This window comes from Stegodyphus dumicola, chromosome 6 (genome assembly GCF_044657685.1).
Source record: "Stegodyphus dumicola isolate Sdum_Otavi_A_Nest chromosome 6, ASM4465768v1".
NCBI lineage: Eukaryota > Metazoa > Arthropoda > Arachnida > Araneae > Eresidae > Stegodyphus > Stegodyphus dumicola.
Window position 1 is genome coordinate 54,941,781 of NC_140773.1, and position 22,025 is coordinate 54,963,805.

The 22,025-nt window shown below is 32.0% G+C and overlaps 1 protein-coding gene across 3 annotated transcripts in view; it reads left to right on the forward strand.

Annotated features, from left to right (window-relative positions):
• The first annotated feature begins 1,134 nt into the window (after positions 1 to 1,134).
• Positions 1,135 to 22,025, forward strand: part of LOC118203227 (uncharacterized) — a 55,037-nt gene continuing 34,146 nt past the window's right edge. The window contains exons 1-4 of one of the 3 annotated variants that reach the window (XM_085817893.1): positions 1,135 to 1,339; positions 3,792 to 4,062; positions 12,077 to 12,249; positions 16,066 to 16,505. In XM_085817893.1, the coding sequence (XP_085674019.1) occupies positions 3,818 to 4,062; positions 12,077 to 12,249; positions 16,066 to 16,505 (858 nt within the window). In that variant the 5' untranslated portion in view covers positions 1,135 to 1,339; positions 3,792 to 3,817. The remainder of the gene's footprint in view (positions 1,340 to 3,791; positions 4,063 to 12,076; positions 12,250 to 16,065; positions 16,506 to 22,025) is intronic. The other 2 variants (XM_085817894.1, XM_085817895.1) reach the window with 2 other exon arrangements.

Here is a 22,025-nt window from a genome sequence, read left to right on the forward strand (position 1 = left end):
AGTTTTTTTTTTTTTTTCTATACTCTCTTTCTGAGCTCACATTGTGTACAAGTCTGCTATTGCACTCACTCCTACTTCCCCTTTTCTTTTCGTTTTTTTAGCTTTATTAAAAATCATCATTTTCTATGCGTTTCACGCCGAGTACAGTTCAATAGCAAAATTACAAAAATTTTACATTTTAAACATAGCAGAATAGTAAATTAAGTCAGGTTTTGCACCTTTATTGTCTTTTCGCCGAGTGGGACCAAAAGTAAACTTTCAATTTTGTGCACCGATAAATCTGCCTTCTTGCGCCCTGCCCGAATTGCTTGTTTTTGTGTAAATTTTAATTGTAAATTTTTTTTTTAAATTGTATGTGGTGTTTTATATTTTTCTATATTTTTCAATTTTTGATAAAAGTATTTTGAGGGTTTATGTATTTTTGCTTTGCCGCGAAGTGAGAACTGAATTAATTGAATGAGAACTATACCTCTAATGAAATTCGAGGAAATAACTCGGAACTATTTCTCAAAGCCCAGACATTAATAGAATAACCAAAGACTGGAAAACATATTTTGAAAAACTGGTATAGAGACCGAAAATTTAATTTATGAAAATGCTATATTGAACTGCAAACAAGTTGGTCCTCTTTTTCGTGCCACTATGAATAGAGTATATAACCTTTATCAAAACACGACTTCGGTTTCAAATTTCATAAAACGTAACACGTTGTTTTCGATTATGTTTAAAGTAATTGTTTTTAGTGTTACCATTTAAATTTAATCTTTTCGTAGCAAGTATGTTCGAGGTACGATCATGTAAATGAAACTATCTGTTATTAGTAAAATAATAAAAAAAATATTTACGCAGTTAATAGATAACTTTTGCGTCTTTTCAAGTAATGATCCAAAACTGTTTCCAGAAGCTATATCTAACTGAATAGCATATGAAGAAACCCAATCGATGCCCTTGCAATAAGATTAAGTGTTTTGATTTCCGCTTCTGAAAATTATAGTTTGTTTACTTCTCTCCAATGATATATATATATATCTGTGGGTCAAGTAGTTTTGTTGTGCCAACGAGTGATGCATAGCAACAACATCGCATACGGGATTCAGTAAGGATAATTTTTTTTTTTTTGGCTGTATTTTTGCCCTCCACGAGACAAGCGAATTAACCGCATGCAACGCTCGTTCATGCGAGCGTGTCATCAATGATCAGTTTTAAATGGACCTGCTTTTAGAGACAAACTTCTGTTACACAGAAATTTACATCCTTTTGAATTATTTTGACCTGAACAGAGTTTGTTTAGAATTAGACGGTAACGAATTCTTCAAGTGGATCATGGATTTCAGATCCGGTAAGTGATTTGAGATATTAGAGTAGAATCAAAAGATGAAGTCTAAATTTTAGACAATGTTTTTAGAGAAAACAGTTTAAAGATCACTAAAAATCTGATGGGCGAGTAGTTTTGAAAGGGATTTTGAATACTAGTGAGTTTTATTTTGTGTGTATGATTTTATTTATCATGTTCAAGAGTGTATTAGTATATTAAATAACACTAAGATATTGAGTCGGTAATTATAAATATCACTATTTGCAACATATATTCTTGCAGCTAAATGCTCAAATATATTATTAGTACATTAGCAGTATATAATTTGACTAGAGACGCTACGCAGGATTAAAATTTTCAAGATGAAAAAGAAGCACAAAAATTTTTTAAATAGTTTTCTCGCTGCTTGTGTTTTCTACAAGTTTATGCTATTATAATGAATTTTAGTTAATTAATCAGCTACTTGGACTGCATTCAATTCGATAAAACCTTTAATGTAGGAAATGCTGAAATACACACATAATACATAATAAACATATTACATAACTTTTGTTTATTACCATCAAACAAGAAATGTAGGTTTATATTCAGAATAAAAGTGCTTGGGTTTATCTTCTATTGAGATCAGAACTAAAACTTTAGTAGCAATTTCAGTTTTGGTGATTAACATAGAAATATTGGCAAGGCGAAATACACGATTATCAAAATTAAAATACAGGGTTTTCAAAATTTTAAACCCATCTAAAAAGTAAGAACAACATTAGTCATAAAGTCTTCAAGCTTGTAATGTAATTAAACAATCTTATTATGAAATAAAACGAACTATTTTTATTATCATTATCAGCTGAAAAAAGCATTGCACAAAGTTTAGTTCGGCCGTTCTCTTTTTCAGTTCCATTCACAATCTGCGAATCGTTTTGGTCAGTGGTATGGAAATTATGTGAAGTTATGCGCGGTGAAAAGAAAAATTCCAGCTGAAAAGATACTTTAAGATCTCTGGCATACCCAAAGTGAAATTCATTATTGTTTGAACCTGAACGTATTGATTCCTACTGTTACAGAGCTTTGTTTATCTTTGAACCTTCTAAGTAGTGCCATGAATCTGTGGCTGCTTTCTTACTCAAAATGGGGCTTTAACTGCTAATTCATTGCTTCAGTAATAGGTAGTTAACACTGTAGCTACATTACATTGTCTACCTGCGATACGGTAGAATGGATCAATCATAATTGTCTTAAGCTTGTGATGAAAGCGTTTAACGACGAAGCTATATTACTGGTAAAGCAAAAGCTTTGTCTCTTGCTTGGTAAAGCAGGAGATAAAGCATCCTTTTAGAAGCTGCAGAATCTGTTGCATTAATGGTTAAAGAGGATTCCATACCAAATGCATACTGTTCATTGTGTAGTTAGTAATGGGTATCAATTCAGTACTACTCAAAAAATGATTCATTGCAACTTCAATGGAGTTAGGCGTGAAAAGCAACTGCAAAATAATGAGGCATTTTGGTGAGAGATAGTCTTTTGCTAGAATGTTTGACTTGCAAGCAATCGTGCTATATTCATATATGGCTCATTTTCTTCTCAAGGTGTCTTAAATGCATATAGTTGCAGCATTTAAGCAACATGGAAAGCAAGCAGTGTTAATGAAATCCCCCTAATATTCAAAGTTACCTTTTGATGTGGACTTATTGCCACGTTTATTCTTGGTTCTTTCTGCTTTGAAATGCAGTTTTTAAGAAATCTTATCACATGCTTAATTATTTTAAACTATCAGTCATTATTAAAATTCTGAACGATAAGTAAACTCTAGAAACATCGAATTACAGACTACACGTTATTTATGCATGATGATTCATTGCATTCGAATAAGTGTTAAGAGTTCATCTGAAACCCATTCTATTGACAACAGGACCTATTGGCTGACTTATTTTATTATTGTCAAGTGGCCTTCTGGATCATTGGAATTAAGACTTGAATCCGTTCTAATACTGTATTTGGAGACATCTTAAAAGTGCCCTTAACATTAAAAGAATAACATATTTAAAAGAGTTTTAAAAGATTTTGTAACCTGACTTGTTTGTAACACTTCACTAGATGCTAAGAGCAGATGTAAATCTGTTGAAATGAGAGAGATAGATGTAGAGATGAATCATAGGCGAAAAGAACTCTATTCTTACACTGGAATATTGATAATTAAAGAAGGAAGAGGAAAACGGGGGAGTAACGAAAACATATCAACACTACTGAATTGACTTTAACATGTCATATTTATTGAAGAAGTCATACTCGAAAATTGTAAAGTGAAAAATTAATCTGAGACACATAACAAAGAAATAATTACCTTCCAAATCCAGACACATAATGGAAATGGAAATCAAATTGTTACAAGATCATTGAAAATTAAAGTATAAATGATAGACAGGAGTACATATGAAAGATTACTGTGCTTTTACATGTAGAAATAATTCTCTTTTGACAGGAAAACTTCCAAATTCAAGATGAAGAATGTCGAATGTAAAATATCCCCGCAGTTTCTTTCCTTGTTACGTTTGTGAACGACTCTACACTCTGCATTCTCTGAAATTTCACACACCTCGATGTCTGGCTCGCTGGCGAGCTGAAAACGAAAAGAAACCTCTGTATGAAAGAGAAACAACTCCCGTCGACTATACAGAGTGGCCAACAACGGAGGAGGGGCAACAAGAATTTACATCGTGGCAAAATCAATATGAATCTGAAGAGGACGACAGGTAAACCTTAGTGACCTCATCTGATTTCCTTATAAAAAGGTACATTTATATGAAAACGTAAATGCTTCTGAAAGAATATGTTTTCATAAGAATCACAGCTGTTGTTAAAATTATTGCTAGGACAGTATTGAGCATTTAATGAAGCTAAATTCTATACGGTACACATTATATAGTTTTCAAAATGCACGGCATAATCAGAAATGATAAAATGATAGCAAGAATCCTATAAATCCTATGGTATCGCTTCAAGAATGAGATTTGATTGTCCTGACTACCAAATTGTGCAACTCTGTAAATACACACAAATACTGTAAATACACTTAGATAAACACAAATGAACGTATAGTTACAATGGGAGTCTAACCCATAGTAGTAGTAGTAATAGTTAATGTGTGCTGAAAAAGATTTCAGTCTAAAAATTTACTGTTTGTGCCAATTTCAGAATGTTGGCTGTGAGAGCAAATAATACAGTGCTTAAGTTGTTCCGGGGATCGGTTCCGGCACTTCTAAGTTTTGAAGATAAGTCATAATTTTGGATGTAACAACATCAGAACTCTTTACAAGATGAGCTTAGGTACTTTTTTTTCTTCTTCTTTGTTTTTCTGTGAAACTGAACCAGAGTTTCAACAGAAAATTCGTTTAATCTCGTAGCATTTTATTTTAGCAATAACTAAGACTTGAAAGTCTGTATAAACATTGAAGTAGGTTTATCTCCTGATGGAAACCAAACCTTTGATTACAAAGTGAGAAACTAAGGGCAAGGAAAGCTCTAATCATTATGTCGAAACCTTACTCTTCAGGGAGTGCAAAATACGAGTATTTACGACAACTCGTTTCTGAACGGCAAATTTCCTGCTTCCGAAGGAACTGGTATTTATACCACCCTATCTTATAATCTGGTATTAGTGATTCTAGGTTTCGCGGCGAAGAGGGTAGGGAAGGAAACTTTCGTTTATGCTCAAAAATACACACCAAATGGCAGCGCGGATCTAACGTAGTGAACTACTAAAATAAATGAGTCAACACCTCTCGGATTCAGGGGCAGTTTCCTTCCTCCGTCACACATTAGGCTTGAGAGCTGTAATTACAGCGGCAGGAAATCGTGATCAATTGAATGTTGGATTCGTCTGTCTTTGTTTTCGGACCCAGGTTTTCACGTGATAAATTTCTTTTTTTACTCCATATTGTCTCTAGCATTCCCTATTCTCATTCTGATGTTTTAACCATTTTACTTTTTTTATTGCTGTGCTGTAAAAAGAATGATTTATGTTTGTACCATTCTTTGAAATAGTACTGCATGTTAAGCAGAAAATACACTTCACATTCAACGCTTAAATTCTGCGTGTGTCTTCGGAATTTGTCTTCGATATTTCGAAAACTTTCACTGGAAATTGTAATTCCAGCAGGAACTTCAAATAAGATGGATCCTGTATTTAATTTTACTTTTAATTAGATTTATCAATTTTTGTTTATCTGTTAATAATTTATTTTATTTTAATTGCTGATTATTTATTATTTTATGTATTAATTTTTGTTTACCTTTCCGGATGGCTTATCATAGGGCTTTGGTATTTTTAACTTAAGAAGTTAAGTGTTGGACATTATTCATAATACCTTCATGGTATCTTTAAGATATTATGCAGCTAAAAAGGGATAGGTCCTTCGATCCGGGCTCAAATCCAGTCAACGGTTCACTCAATGGAAGTTTTCGGGTTTTATGCATACAATAACGTAAGTACGGGCAAATTTTTCTCAAGAATTTCACCAGAAAGATCTCCTTAGTTTTAGGCAGATAGCCCTTGCTGTCTTGTCGTAATACAAATAATCCAATAGTACTGAAGGTCAATATTTTTATATGCTTTCATTCCTAAAAAAAGATCACCTTTGTTCACAGATATGAAGAATAGAAGAGAAGGATTAAAAAGAAGAATTGATTATTTGAAGATAAGAGAAAAAAAAATGTATTGCTTTCTAAGTTTTATAAATCAGTATTTGTTCGACAGACCGTATTTTTTATTACAAAATGAACGAGCAATTTTTGTATGCCAATGAGGTTTTCTATCCTTTCGAACGGTATATATATAAGAATACAAAATACAAAATATACATATAAGAATACAAAAACTGATCTGCACCATTACTACTGCTTAAAAACCTTCTGGGAAACTTACTTTATTTATGTGAATTTATTAAGAAATGAGGTCATTGTTGTACTTTGTATGTGGTATGCAATGGAAATGTAAAGTATATATGTTTCATAATTCGAATATATATAGTATGGATAGATAGATAAAATTTCCATTTATTGAAGAAATAATTGTAAATGCTGAGACAGCGTACAGTTAGTAACCATCAATTAAGTTACGAATATAATGGACATAAATAGTAAACTGTCATTGACAAACAGCAGATGTGAAGAGATCGATATCGAATTCTCTTTAAAATATTTCATAATGATCTGGTTTCTGAATAAGTTGCTGAATTATTCATGGATTTCCAAGGTACTTTTTATTATCTTTAAACAAACTGCGTTTCTAAACTTGGTCGCTCAGTAGTAGGTTTTTGTCGCTTGTAATGTAAGACACGAGAAAAATATTTTAAGCGTTTAAAGAATTCAGGCAGAAATAACACGCCGAATAAATACTAATTCAGAAGTCAAAAAACAAAAATCAGCGTTATATTTTTAAATTTTCACAGGACTAGTTTCGATGGTTTTACCGAACCATCATTTGTGCTTTTGCAGCTGAGGGTGGTGGTTCAGCTGCAAAAGCTGTCTCAGCTGCAAAATAGCAGTTTTAATGTTCTTGGATTTCGAAAGCATTTGGAAATTTTATGCTCTTCATTTCTTTCTATTTTTTACCGAATCCTAAGAGTTTTAAACACCATTTATATTCGAAATGAAAACATCCGAACCACTTTCAAGCAAAACAATTTCCATTACATACTCTAAATTTCTATCACATTTTAATATGACAAAAATCAACTGAAATATCTCTCAAATGCCTGAATTGCAGTTTAAAAAACTTATTTCCCACTTTGCTTACCATTTAAAAAGCTAGAAAAGAATTTCATTCTGTTAACAAAATTATGCAGTTTTAAAAATAGATGACAAGAAATGCAGTTAAATATTGCAGATTGTATTTAAAGGAAATTAAAGTAAATAATTTGATTTTGAATTGAAGCTTCATTTGCCAAAAAGAATAGTACTATAATTTCACTCAAAATTCAGTTTAAATTGATATTTAATTTAATCTTTCTCATATTTGGTTTTCAACATAGTCCTTCATGTATTTCCATTCGTATAGTTTTTAAGCCATGATGTCAACAATGATCTTTAACTGCCTTCGATTAATTAAGCACTGGTAATTTTAGAGTAAATTAATCAACCTCAAAATATCGCATGTAAGCAAGCTGTTGATTGAAGGATATGTTTTTGCGCTTTCCCATGAGAAATATTCCTATTTCATAATTCGAAAATGTTGAGAAAAGCATAGTGTTAAAATTTCTAAGAGCAAAATAAGCAATATTATTAAATGGAAAGGGAAAAACTGTCAGTCATTACTTTTACATTCTACGAAGGCTGCAAACGAATACCCGAAAAAGGTACGTACTGTTTCAAATGTTACTAAAGTTAAACCTTTGGTAACAAGAGAAAATTCGCCGCCGTAGAAATCAATTACTAAGTCTTTAAATACATGTAATAATAAAATTCCATAGTCAAGAATACACTTAAAATTCTAACTGTATGTTCTTTTCATTTTTAATTGCGACGTTCTCTTATTTGAAAGTACGTGGAATTAAATTCACAGCCCCGTAGTCAAGTTGTTTTTCCTGCCTTTTCTACACGTACAGTTTTAGAATGTTCTGGAGATTTTCAAGCGAACTGGATTGGCTGACGAGGCTGACGTCATTTCTCGGAAGCTCCGCCTTTCCAGAGGCTATAAAAAAACTCGCAAAAGGAATATCGGGGCTTTTTCTAAAATGTCACGATGCAGTAAACTTCATACAGAAAGTTATTAGTAATTTTATTTACTCCGGATATCTGATTTTTGTAACTGCTATTTTCTTCTGAATAATAAATAATGGATTTTTTTTTTTAAACTTATCGTCTGATTATTTAAGCTACGACTACATTGATGATTCTTCAACAATCTATTTATTCCTGACAAAAGCTGATACATCACATACATATGTGTATTAAAAACATAAATTAATTAACCAAGAGCAAATGCTTAAATTGCTAAAAAGCATAATGCTCACCAGCTTTTGTCGAGGCAAAACAATTTGTAAACCCTGTATGAAAATTATTTAAGGCAAAGTGGAAATGCATATTGTGGCCCTTGGTGAAGCTTAAATGCCTAATTAACTGCAACAACAATAAAAAAGAGGGTCTATTATCGAAAACGAAGGGAAAAAATGTACAAACCTGGCTTTGTTAATTCAAAGAAAGTTTTGGAAAGGGTCGCAGGATCCTCTTACAACGGGGAATTACAAATAAGACGCATGGAAGAAAAATATTAAAGTCAACTAAATGTACTATCAAGAGAAAGTTTTATATCCGTTATTCAAAGAGGAAGTCCCATTTCTTTATCCCACTGCTTTCAAATTGTGAATCAAGACAAAGAAACAAGTCGTAGAAATCTTCAAAAAGTGCCACTGTACTCCTTGAACAAAAATGAAGACTGATACAGGTATTGCATATATATCTTTTCAACCTTTTCCTGGGAAATCTTCTGAGGTTTCACCTATGGACTATTGCAGATTTGGTATCTTGAAAAGAACTCTTTCTCAGCGCAAGCCCATCACGATTGAAAGAGTCTGGAAAGTAGTGGAAGAGGAATGGAAATCAATGTCCCGGAAAATTTCTTTACTACCGTCGAAATCACGATACAAACTTAAAAGTCCAGGAGAAGTGCTATCAGAATGACCATTTAAAAATAATAAATAACTCTTTACATTTAAACATTAATTAAACGGACTCGAAATCGTTCTAAAATTGTGTAAGCACCCTCAATACTTTATTAAGAAACAAATAAGAAAAATATTAAGAGAGAAAACTATCAGAGGAAAGATGACAAAATATGCAGAAATATATCTTGATACTCTTCTTTATATATAAAAGCGGCTTAAGTGTGGTTGCTTGCGTAACTGTAAATTGTTTTATTCCCCGTGCAGTTGAGCGCGTGACGAATATTCTGAGAAAGTTAAGCCGGAAAAATTAAAAATACAAGAGAACGTGCATTTAACATTTAATAAATAAAATTAACATCTGTTTGTCGCCAATAATTTATTGGTTGCTTGCGTAACTATGAACTGTTTTATTCCCCGTGCAGTGCAGCGCGTGACGAATATTACGAAAAAGCTAAACCGGAAAAAATAAATATACAAGAGCACGTGCATTTAACATTTAATATATAAATTTAACATCTATATATAACATTTAATATAAAAATTTAACATCTATATTATAATAGAATTCGGAAATGTGCAACCGGCAGTTTCAGGGCCAAACGCTTAAGCGTGTTGGAATTTTTTTACCTGAGCCTGCATTTGGACACTGTCAACTTTATTTTGTCTGTTTAAGAGTTCGTGAAAGAACGGACGTAAAATTAAAAATAATAGATGGCCCTCAGGAAGGCGAGCTTAAAAATGATGGAAAGATCGTCACAAGAAATGTTGTGTACAGAGAGATCTTTGACATGTGAATTAACATTTTATTATTTAAATCACCTTTATTTATTGAGCTAGCGGTGGCTCTTAAGAAATGTACCGCCAGTGGTTTCCTTCATTGCACTCTACTTTAAGCAATTAAGTAAGTAGAAGGGGGAAACCCCGTGGGGCAGTAAGCAAAGGGGCGTCCTCGCCGCCTGCCCTGGGTAATTCAGTTTCAATTAGCAGACACCTTTGCCCAAATCATTTCAATTACAATTTATAATATCGAGAACAGCGGTCATTTCGTATGACCGCCGGGCTTTCTAGTTTTATCATAATCTGACATATCTTAATAACCAAGCTCCTTTTCATAGCAGTAACAAATGAAGCCAATAGAAGATAAACATTTGTTGGAGAATCATCATATTCAGAATGGTTTATAAAATATATATATCTCAAGTTATAAGGTATTTCTCTCGCCTTCTTGGCAAGCCTTCGTGGTGTAGTGGTCTGTACGCTCAGCCCGTAATTTAGAGGTCCGCGGTTCGATTCCCAGCGAGGGAGTTACTAACTTTTCATCTTGCCTGCTTGCAAAAAATACCTGATGTCTCTATAAAGTAACACGTATAATACGTTATTAAAATATTACTCTCTCATTACTGAAGTTCCGTTGCATCTAAGAAAACAGGCAAGAAGGAAAACTGTTTTATTTCTCACAATACCTGGTACGAATATGATTCGAGTAATATAAAATTATATCATTTGTCACACTGAAGTATGATCAAAACTACGTAAATATTTTCCAAGCACTGTAAAATAGTATATTTGCAGCTTAATATATAATAAATTTAAATAAGTCGTGCTTTATCGATTCGGCATCTGATTTGCTACTTTATTTGCCCTCATAACAGGAATAATATTTAGTTATGAGGTACATCTGAAGTAATATTGCACCAAATACATACACATATTACGTGCAGTTGAATATTAAATAGAAATAGTACTGTAATAGAAAAGCTATTTGTTGATTTTATACTACTCTTCACTGATTTAGTATCATCGCGAAATATCTTTGAAGCGATTACTTAATTCTTTTTAAACTTAGAGTACCATTTAGAATACTTACGAAGTACATGAGAAGTTACTGTGTTTGGCTGGTAGGGTAGTAGTTCGTATATTCAGTTACAATATGGAGAACCGGTAGTTCAACTGCTAGTTAAGGAAAGAGATTTTGCATGTTCTTATTCCAAAGTAAGTTGTGATGATTCTATAGTGGTGCTTGATATAAAATGTAGTGGGTGGTGATATGTCGCAATTTAGATTTGGCTGAGCCATTCTCAGTAGCCCAATAAATAGGAGGGTTGGAAAACATAAGGAATTAAAGTATTCTTTCCATATTGGCACCTGTGATGTGGTGGTTAGCTTAAAAAATTAGAAGCTGGATGATTCGCAGTGAAATCTTATAGTTGATAATTTTAAGTTTTTGTTTCTGGGAAAACTCCGAAAATAAAAACTATTCCTTCAACTCGGAGCCATCTGAAGGTTATCATGGTCAGTTGAGGTTAAAAAAATAAAATAAAAATGAACAAAACTTAAAGGAGCACAGGAAGTGAGGGTAGTTTTATCTTGCTTACAAAATTATTTTTTCCACTTCACAGCCAATTACTTTAAATTAATAAACGTACTTTATTTCAGAGTGATCCTCGAGATTAGTCATTCCTATAAATAGCCGGAATAATTCATTATTTCCAAAACTTTTGATTAGGATTAAATGGTCGGAGAAGAAAACATAATTTTATAAGATTCTTTCTGACAGTAGGAAGATGTCTTTTGTAAATGGATAATTTGATTGTGTACTATCAGGTTTAAACCGTGCTTTTGATACAGAAATGATTTCAAAATAATATAAACACCATAAAGCAGTTAACCTCCTCCACAGTAGCAGACTTTTACGAAAAGCATAACTACTATCTTGAACATAAATTACAGCTTGAAAATATACAAAATATTGGTTATGAAAGGAATAATATTTTCAGAAATTATAGGAGAATGATGTTTAAATTTTTACTCTGTATTTTTTGCAATGTAAAAGAAAAATGTTACTTAATCCACTGATTCAGGATATGAGATTTATGGAAAAGGATAATTTAATTTACATAAAATCATAAATTGGAAAATAAATCATAAATTGATGTGGGGAAAAAACGCGTTATTCACGGATCCCCAAAACACAGGGCTTAGACCCAAATTTGAAATTTTAGTCAAATATAGCTTTATATCGAGCTTTCAATTAATAACATAGTTTATATTAAAATCAAAATCTTGAGAAATATTTTTCAAGTTTGTTACTCTTTCTTTTCAGACCACCTGAACTACGACCAGGAACTAGAACTCTCTTGAATCCAACACCCAACATCGTACATCCTGTGATATCTCCTCTTAAGAAAGAAAAAAAACAACCTGCAACAATACAAGAGCAACCCAAATCAAAGTTAAATAATCAGCTTCTTTTACGAGCAAGAAATAACGCAGAAGGTATGTTTTATTTTAATAATATTTTGATAATACGATCATATAAAAATTTCTATGAATAGATGTCTAAAGTTCTGCGTTCGTATAGTTGATTTTCGTTCATTTGATAATCCAGAAGAAGACCGTTCACTTAAAAACAGCTGACGGTGAATCTGTTCACAATTTAATTCTTAAAAATCAAGCTTCATTATTTCATTTCTTCACTTCAGCTGATTTTAAAAAAGGTGTCTAAAATAAGTCCAAACATAGATTTCATAAGCACAGATATAAATGTTTTTCATTAATGAACGTGAAATATATTGCTATACGCGCAAGATTTCTTCTTTATCAACGAATTAAATGCTATGAGAATATAATAAGTTTGTTATGCTCCCAATTGCATCATGTGTACATAAAAAACAAAATATTTATTGAATTTAAATCAACTAGATTGTTATAAATTTTGAAAACTATTTAATTGCTATTAATTTATATAATATAAATGTATAATAAATCAGCAATGATTTTTAAAAACGTTTCTTCTACAGTTGTCTAACTTAAATTATTTGCTATTACATTTCGTGTTTTTATTTTTTAAGAAAAATTCTTTAGGGATACAAATCTATCATAGCCATTATTATGAACGTGGGATGTTATCGAAGTTCTAGGAATTAAAACACTAGTTCAGTTCCTAAAACGTAATGGTAATCATATGGGCCAGAGAGAAGTCTTAATATAATTAAAAATCTTCCCTTTGTAATATTGTTTAGTCCGATTTTGTTGTTTGACTGATGCAGACGCATTTTTGCAGCACCTTTTTTGCAAAACCATGGAAAATGCGACGAAAAAAAAATTTTTTTTTTCCTTTTGTGGAGAGACAAAAGACACCGAAAAATTTCTTAAGGACGGCTTAAAAGATTAGTTTTTCGTTAGGATCGGTGTATTCAGTTAAATGGAGATTATTAATTGATAAAAACTGAAGAAATAAAAAAAATACATCTAAATTCCTAGAACTCTTGGACAAATCCTACGTATTTCTGACCATTCTAGAGGCGTTAAACCTGATCAGAAAGAATACGGCTAACATTTGGACTAAATAAATAATATGTAAATATCCAAATAATTACACAGTTTTGTTATCTAAGGATGGACATTCTTGAAATTGTAATAGTGACATTGTAAAGAATGTTAAATTTACTTATGACATTAAATTATTAAATTATTTTACATACGATTTACATTTCACATTTGTTTCAGTAATATTTATTTCTTGAGTTTCAAAGATTCCCAGAAAAAGAATAAAATAAAAATTTAAGTTCAGAATCACATGAAGGGAATTTTACAAGAGTTCAAAGACTAAATATTTCTTAATCGTAGACCCAAATTCTCCCACCAACGTACAAAGTTCAAGTACAATACTATCCAGCTGCTGAGTGGTCAAAAACCTCTGTACACTAGTAATGCAATTCGTGCTCAAATCTAGGAGAACGACTGGCTACATGATAGTTTCGTAGTTTACCTAATGTGTAAAGTGAATACGAGCCAGTTTATCTTTAAATATCTATAAAAAAAGCATCCTTCCATTTAGGCAGATACAAATAGCCCTTGTATATTTTTATATTTTCCCATAGCCTAATCAGGCCAAAGTAAAAGCGGCTATAGGGCTGCATGTGAATTTTCGTGTTTTTTTCTCATGGAGCAAAAATAAGCCCCAGTTTCTCTTAAAAACTTCCACGAAGACATCCCACCTGTTAAATTGATGGATACTGCATATTTTGTGTTAGTCAATCAACCAATGTAGGTTCACTGTTCAAGTGGTTAAGACTTCTGAACATTATGAAATTGATATCCTGTGTTCAACCAATCCACGGTTCGAGTAGCTAAAAAGTAAATCCACGGTTCGAGTAGCTAAAACGTTGAGCTCAGTTCGACTTTCTATGTCAAAATATTGCATAAGTGTTTTCATTGTTTACCTTGTGTATGATGTGAATATGAGCCAGTTTTCTATAGAAAGTCCTCCATGAATGCATCCTTTCCTTAGGCAGACAGCCCTAAGATAGCCCTTGTGAGCTTTGTCATATTTAACAAATCCCGTTCAGTACCCCAGCTCCTTATTAAAAAATAAATTAATCAATATAAGTTTTGGGACATGATAGTTTGGGCAATAATAATGTTTTCATAAAAGTAAGCAAAATTTTTATACGACAGATGTTTTAATCAATAATTTAGTCTTTATTTTTAAAGAATTTTCTAGGATATGGGAGGAGTAGTGGTCTCTTTCACTTAGATGAAGCTTCGACTTAAGGACAGACATATAATATTGAATTTCATTAAGCCCAAAATTTGGAATTCCAGCATTTCTACAAGTAGTAAACTGCAACAAATGTTACTGAATGATTTTTTACTTATGCTAAATTTACCTGTTAGATATTTGCGTTAGTAAATGTAACTTCCACGCCTCATTTTAATAATATTTCTATACGCTATCTTCTAAACATATCTGATGGAGTATTTTTCAATTTATTAAGCCTGGATATGAAAAATGTTTTTCGCTTGAACTCTTTGTTCTGCGAGACATTTATAAATATTTATGTTTCATATACTTTTATAGAAATTTCACGTAACCAAACGAATTGCAGTTTGAAAACCCACTTACATAATTCACTTCGACAAAATGTCTGGGATAAACAATTCGACTTGTATTTTGTTGTCCAATCTTTTTTTATACATGCTGTACCATTCTGCTTTAAAAATAGCTGTATAGCATAGGTAAAGAAAACATGCGAATCCTTCGTTATAATATTGTTCCTTTGCCTACGATGCTATGACAAAAATTCTAAAATTTTACTGTCGCCTTAATAGTCAAGGAATTGCTTTCTGTGTAACGCATAACGCAAAATGCTGAGTAACGCTTAATTTTAACTCGGTAATTAGAATTTGCATGATATGGTATCTTTTAAATCGGAATTTTAGGATGTTAAAGCAAAGCATACATTAATAATGTTTAATCATTCACTTAGATTTAGAATACCAGTTCTAAGTCATAACTTTTAAGAACTAAATAATTCATCTCAGAATTTCTTATAATCTTTATTTTTCTCATAAAGATAAAGAAAGAAAGACTTAGAGGGCCACGAAAGAAAAGCGAAAAGACCACGAAAGTTGAGCTTAGGTCCTTAGACTACGGTAAACGGGCGTAATTTTTCTCGTTAAGAATATTCTTGGAAAACCTACATGATTATTAAAGAGAAAAAATATCAAACATTCTAAGATTATGTTTAATAGGAACGTGTTTTCACAATAGCTTATACAAGCAGATCTGTATTAATGGTGCCAAATACACATAGTAAAAATATTGATGCTGTCTTGCTCACGGTGAGCAAGAAAAGAAGCAAAAACTTTATCAAGTTGTAATTGTATTTTGTCAGAACTAAGGAATTCATGAAAAATTTAGATTCATCATTTGTAACAATATATGAAAACATTTTCTAAATGTATACTATATTTTACGATGCTTAAGTCATTTGTAGTTTCATTGAAACAGTTCGTCATGAAATGTTGCACGGAAAATACAATTAACTCAACAGGCGTCTTTCGTAATTTTATTTTCCATTTCAGTTAATTAAACCTAGAGGTGTCTGTTTTAAGGAATTAAATTAAAATGAAAGCGGAACATTTTTTTTAAACTTAATTTACCTGGAAAGAAAGCTCTTTTTAAAATTGTTTTCCCTTTATACCAGAGCTCAGCTTCAGAAAAGTTTAATTGATTTAATATTTTAATGACTTGTCCTAATATGGATTTACCCATTATTGATCTATTATCAACAAGTATCCTTTCAGAGAACGAAACGATCAATAAACGCCTCGGCAACCGGACCAAAGTTTCTTCGTCGTGCTGTGGGCTGACCATCCCAAACGGACTGTCCAGTAAGCTCTCTCCGCGGAACAAGATACGCAGTTCACGGAGGGAACTGCCGCGCTCGAGACCTACTAGAATAGAAAGGAAGCCTGCCAGAGATTCGTTTCCAATGACTGATGATCTACTGACACAGCAGCGATCGGGTCGCCTGCCCATCCGAGTGTATAAACCTGCGCCTCGACTGACCGATCGCAATAATAACAACCGAGCATTTGACCGAAAGATGACTATAGGAGAGACATCCCGTGAAGTATCGGATAAAGGAGGGACGCAAAGAGGCACAGAATATCAAACTTGTAAGATGTGCGGAAAGCAGGTAGAGCTGACTAGATTTAAAGCTCACGAGACGAATTGCTTGAAGGTGAGTTACCTTCCTCTTATCGTAAAATTTAACGAGAAAATGGACAGTAACTTAAAATTAGATTGAAATTACAATCAGTTCCTCATTAACCGGATCTGAAACACTAACCTCACTAACCGGACCGTGTCTGAAAGGAAAAGTTAAATTTATTTATTGCAGAACGATGGTAAAATTATTATCAGAATAAAGCAAAAACTATCCACAGAAAATACGAAAAGTCAAAGAAAAATTCGTAACTTAAACAAAAATAGATGATGTCAGAATCAGTTTGCAGTTTAGTTGCTTCATTTCAAATGATGTTTATTCGTGTTATTTATAGTGTGTGCTCTTTGTTCTGAATAATGATTTAGTTTATGAAGCCAAATGAAGTTTTTTCCAGATGAAATTGTTTGAAAATACAGGTACATTGCTAATAAGCATGTGTATGTTTCATTTATTCCCCCCTTTTTTTTAAACTCGGAGTTAACTCCAAATGTCTTCGGATTATTTTCGATTTTGAGTTAACCGTAGACGTCATCTCCAGTATTTCTTCGTTTGATATGTTAATTGGTATGATTACTGCGAATCACACGAGGACTATATGTTCAAGCAGAGCAATGCCTGCGTGGAGGATTTTTTTAAGTAAAATTCGCTCGTATCCCCTTTACGCTTGAGGGAATCAGAAAAAAACCCGTGTAGCAACACGTTCGGCGTAATTCGGAATCGAACAGCTAGAATTTTGCCGCTTATCCGCTGCTGAGGTCCGATAAGCAGAGGGCTGATTGTACAATGCTCCTTCATTATAAAGGAAGGGGGCTGAAATTAGAGTTAAACATGAGTTAGGATTCCGCCCGTTTTGTACTGAAAATGAATCATTGATGAAAAAATTCGATTACATACACATGATCTGAAAATACTAATCCTCATGTGTATTTGATACACCACAGAAAACTATTTTAATTAATTTCTTTTATCAAACTCAGTAAGTAAAGTACAAATTCCAAAAATAAATTATCAATATGTAGTTAAAAAAATCTGAAAGTGTTCAGATTTCAACGCTACACCAGAAGGTATCTTAAGAATTCTTATACTCTCGTTGAGCTCGCAGCTTATCTATCAACTCTTGGACTTATTCCTGATGACATAACATTTTTCGTTTTTCTAAATATGTTATTGAATATAACTTTCTTTGCATTTACACGACATAAAATTCAACAGCAAAATCAGAAATTTTTTAAAAGTAGTATAACTTTATAATTGCTGATACAGTGTTAAATGTTGCCATACATTTTTTAGTCCAGAAAAGCTATTATTCTCCAAACTCATTTTGCTTTGCATCGCTATAAACTGGCCTCTAGAGTGGTCAGCTGCTTATTATAGTTACTATAAAATACGAAAAAATGTTTTAATGTATTTACGCAATTAACTTTTCACAATATGGAGATTTTTTATAGTTGAGGAGGTAAAAGTTAAGTTTCAGATTCAAGTTGGCGATTTTCGCGCCTTTTTTTAAAAAAAAGATAGTTCAGCCATCGGTATTTATCTTAAAATAATACACTTTAGCAATTATTAACACAAATATTAATTATTAAATAAGGATTATACGATATATTAAAGAATAAAACTCTTATGTTTTTTTGCGAAAACCGTCTGTAATTTTTTGCGTTGATTTTCCCATGAACACGTAGATCTGTTTTCGTTTAAACACCAGAGAATTGCATTAAATCGGCATCGCACGCCGGCCATCTATCAACGCACCTCATCATTATTTCCTTTAGCGAATTTGCGGCAAATCACTATAATCCTTCAAAATTGCTACGCCAGTTTCTTCCATTGCTGGCAAATACCACAATTACGTATTTTAAAATTAAGTTTAAGGCAAAAAATATCACTGTTTACCTGTAAAACCCCTAAATGTTTTCAATATTTGATATACTATTTCTTTAAAAGTAATGTATGGCGATAAACATTGGGTGGCAACATTTGAAAAGTGATACTGACAATAAAATGAGATTTGAGACTACTGGTGCTAAAAAAATGTTAAAAAATAATTAATAAAAAATTTTTAAAATATGAAAGTTTTCAGATTTTAACTTCATCCAAAGGGTTTGTTAAGTTCCCCCCCCCCCCCGCTCTCGCCGAGCTCGCGATTTACCAGTGCTGCTTTTGCACTCACTCCTGCTAACCCCTTTTTATATCCCTAAAGTGCGTTTGTCCGAATGGGCTAATAGTCTCGAAACGGGATTTGGCGGCGTATCGCTTTAAATGCCTGAATCATTTTAAATTATAGCCACAAAATATTATCGCCCTGTATTACTTTCAAATAAATTAAATAATGAAGAATCAGCATGAATGTAGGTATGTTTCTCGCACTGTGAAAAACTGTGACTAGGGTCGTCAAATTTTGAACAAAAATTGTCCTTCACCCGAATATCTGCTCCCGAAAACCCGAATTTTGAATTTCGGATATTATATTTCATACTTTGTAAAGCTTTAATATTTTTTTTTACAAATTCAACGATTTAAAAGTGAACAGCAGCAACACAGTAGGAATTAAAATTTTGTTATCTCCAACGTACAAGGCTATATATCAGAAATTCTAAATACATGCTGTTTTTAAATATTTTCTGAATTTGCTATTCAACTGAATTTTATGTATCATAAGTTTGAAGATCATGATATTTAATTAATAAATTTAACACAGAGAACGCTAATAATAAAAAGACAGAAACAGTTTTACAAGCTATCTTACTAAGAAAACTGTACATTCGTATGATTAACTGAGAAAAGACTGAAGATATAGACAAATATATGCCGGGTTTGAACACCTCAAGGTGAATTCTAAGCACATACTCCTTTTAAAATTTTTGCAATTTTGTTGTTGAATTGTACGTGACGTAAGTGCGAAGAAAATAATGCGTGATAACAATGATAAAAAGACGAAAAGAGATAACTTAGTGGGACTGAGTGAAACAGCAAATTGGCAGACTGTGAGCTAAGAGAGAGTGTAGAAAAAATCTTAACAAAACTTTCTGTGTAACCGGTTAAAATCTGAAACTTTTTCAATATTTTTTTCGCAACCTGGAGATAAAAATGTTTTATTTTGAACAGTGCTGCAACTACTCGCTTTCAGATCGTTGAGTTTGTTAATCAAGAATTCATTAAAGTTTTACAAAATACGAAATAAATAATAAAACAAATTCAAAATAATTCAAAATTCAAGATTTCAGGTGCACATGTTCGGATGGAGGACTACATTATTCAAATCTTGATGGCTGTATAGGAACTGTCTCTTTTTCATATTGGGAGGAACATATATATTACTACATACACATAGATTCTTCATTATTTAATTTCGCTAAAAATAACACTGGGTGATAACATATAATAACAATAATTTGAAATGTGGTACAGCTGTTTATATTGAACAACGCAAAAGTCCTATTTCGATACTAATAGCCCCTTTTGGGGTTAAAAAAGGTAAACAGTAAATATATAACAACCTGATATATATATATATATATATATATATATATATATATATATATATATATATATTGAAAAAGAAAATGTAAAGCTAACAAGTAATTAGACGTAAGACCTATTTGGTCTTAAAAATTTTTGCCCATAATGCTGCAAAAAGAAATGAAATAATAGTAGTAGGTAGAAACATTGCAGCGACCTTGCTAAAAAGTTACCAGGAGCTGTAGCTCCACGAAATATTTTTGCGCGTTTACAGTTTTTTCCAGTTTTTCCAGACAAATTTCTTTTTAGTTTATATTTTTGTAATACAGCTAAAAAGTTACTTTTTAGCAAGGTCGCTGCAATGTTTCTACCTACTACTATTATTTTATATATATAATTTATTTACTAAATAATATAGATTATATTATCTCATATATATCTCATATACCATTCATACCATTAACATCCAAAACATTAACTGCTATGATTTTGAAAACTTATATACCTCACTTCCTCTAGAAGAAATCTATACCAGTCTACTTGATCTACCAAAACTTTTCCCTAATATACTCAATATCATGACTCTTGACAAATGGAAAACCTACCTAAAATGCACACTTTTTCATAACTACATCAAGTTTCAAAACTAACTTTTTAAACAAGTCAGCGGATTACCAATGGGCTTACATTCCAGCACCTCGATCTGTAATATCTTTTTATTTATCAAAGAATTTAACTTCCAAAAAAATCTACAACCACAAGAGTTAAATTACTACAAACACACCTACAGATATATTGATGACCTTATTACAATTAATAATTTTGGTAAAATTGAAAACTCCGACATTTATCCGAATTGTCTTAAACTTAATAAAACTAATAATTCACAAAATAGCATAGACTTTCTAGATCTTCAAATCATTAACTACAAAAAAATTTTACTTTTTGACAAAACAAGATACTTCAATTTCAATACTAACAAATTAATAAATTGGAACTCCAACATATCCAAAAAAGTAATTAACAATACTATAATTAATCAAATACAACGAATTAAAACTATATGCACAGATACAATAGATTTACAACGAGAAATTTTGATCCTTATCAAAATTCTCAAAAATAATCTAATTCCCTTTCAATTTATCAACCATTGCCTTAAAAGAGCAGGCGTTAAATACTCACTCTAAATCATTTAACTGATAGGGATATGATAATTTATTCCTAAACCTGAGAAGGCGGTATAAGTTGGATGACTGTCAGTTGAAAGATTTGTATATAGTGTAATTACTCAATTGTATATATTGTAAAAAGCTAATTGTCTTCAGACATATACTGTTACTAAAAAAATGGGCCTATTTCCTGCCTTCAGACTGTCTATTAGCTCTTGGACAGCGAAAATGCCTTTTCCCTTTCTTAAATTCTTAATCATTGCGACACGACAATTAGCCAGAAATTAATTAATTTCCATTCACTAGTATTTTCAAAAAAATCTTAACAGACGGTCTCTCTCAGATAAGAACTCCACAAAATACATCCCTCAAGAATTCCAAGTCCCACCCACTACCATAAATTACTTCACCCAAGTCTTACCGACTGATATTATTCAAAGCCCCTACTGCCGCTAAGAATTTTCGGACACCCTACACTTCTGAGTCAGACACGAAGAGAACACTTTGCCAACTCCCCCACTAGAAAGAATGTAAGTTACTTAATACCTTTCTGGCCTTTATATCTTCATGTACATTCACTGATCTTATTTATATTATTTTCTATATTATTTTTATGTTTTCTTTGATTTGTTTTTACAAAGTTTGCATTATTTATCTTTTTTATAATCTTCTATGTTTATTTCAACTTTACTTTGAATTCGATTTCATAATGACAATTTCCAATGTTTAATTTCTACAAATAATATAGTACTCAAATACATAAAGATGATAGTGTCGGGGACGGTTACTCGAGTTTTACAGGATATCTCTACAGTAATTGATTTTTACTCCAAATTGAATTGACTAAAATGCTTCATGAGAATAAGTTCTTTGAGTAGCAACTATTCGCGGAAATATTTGGCCT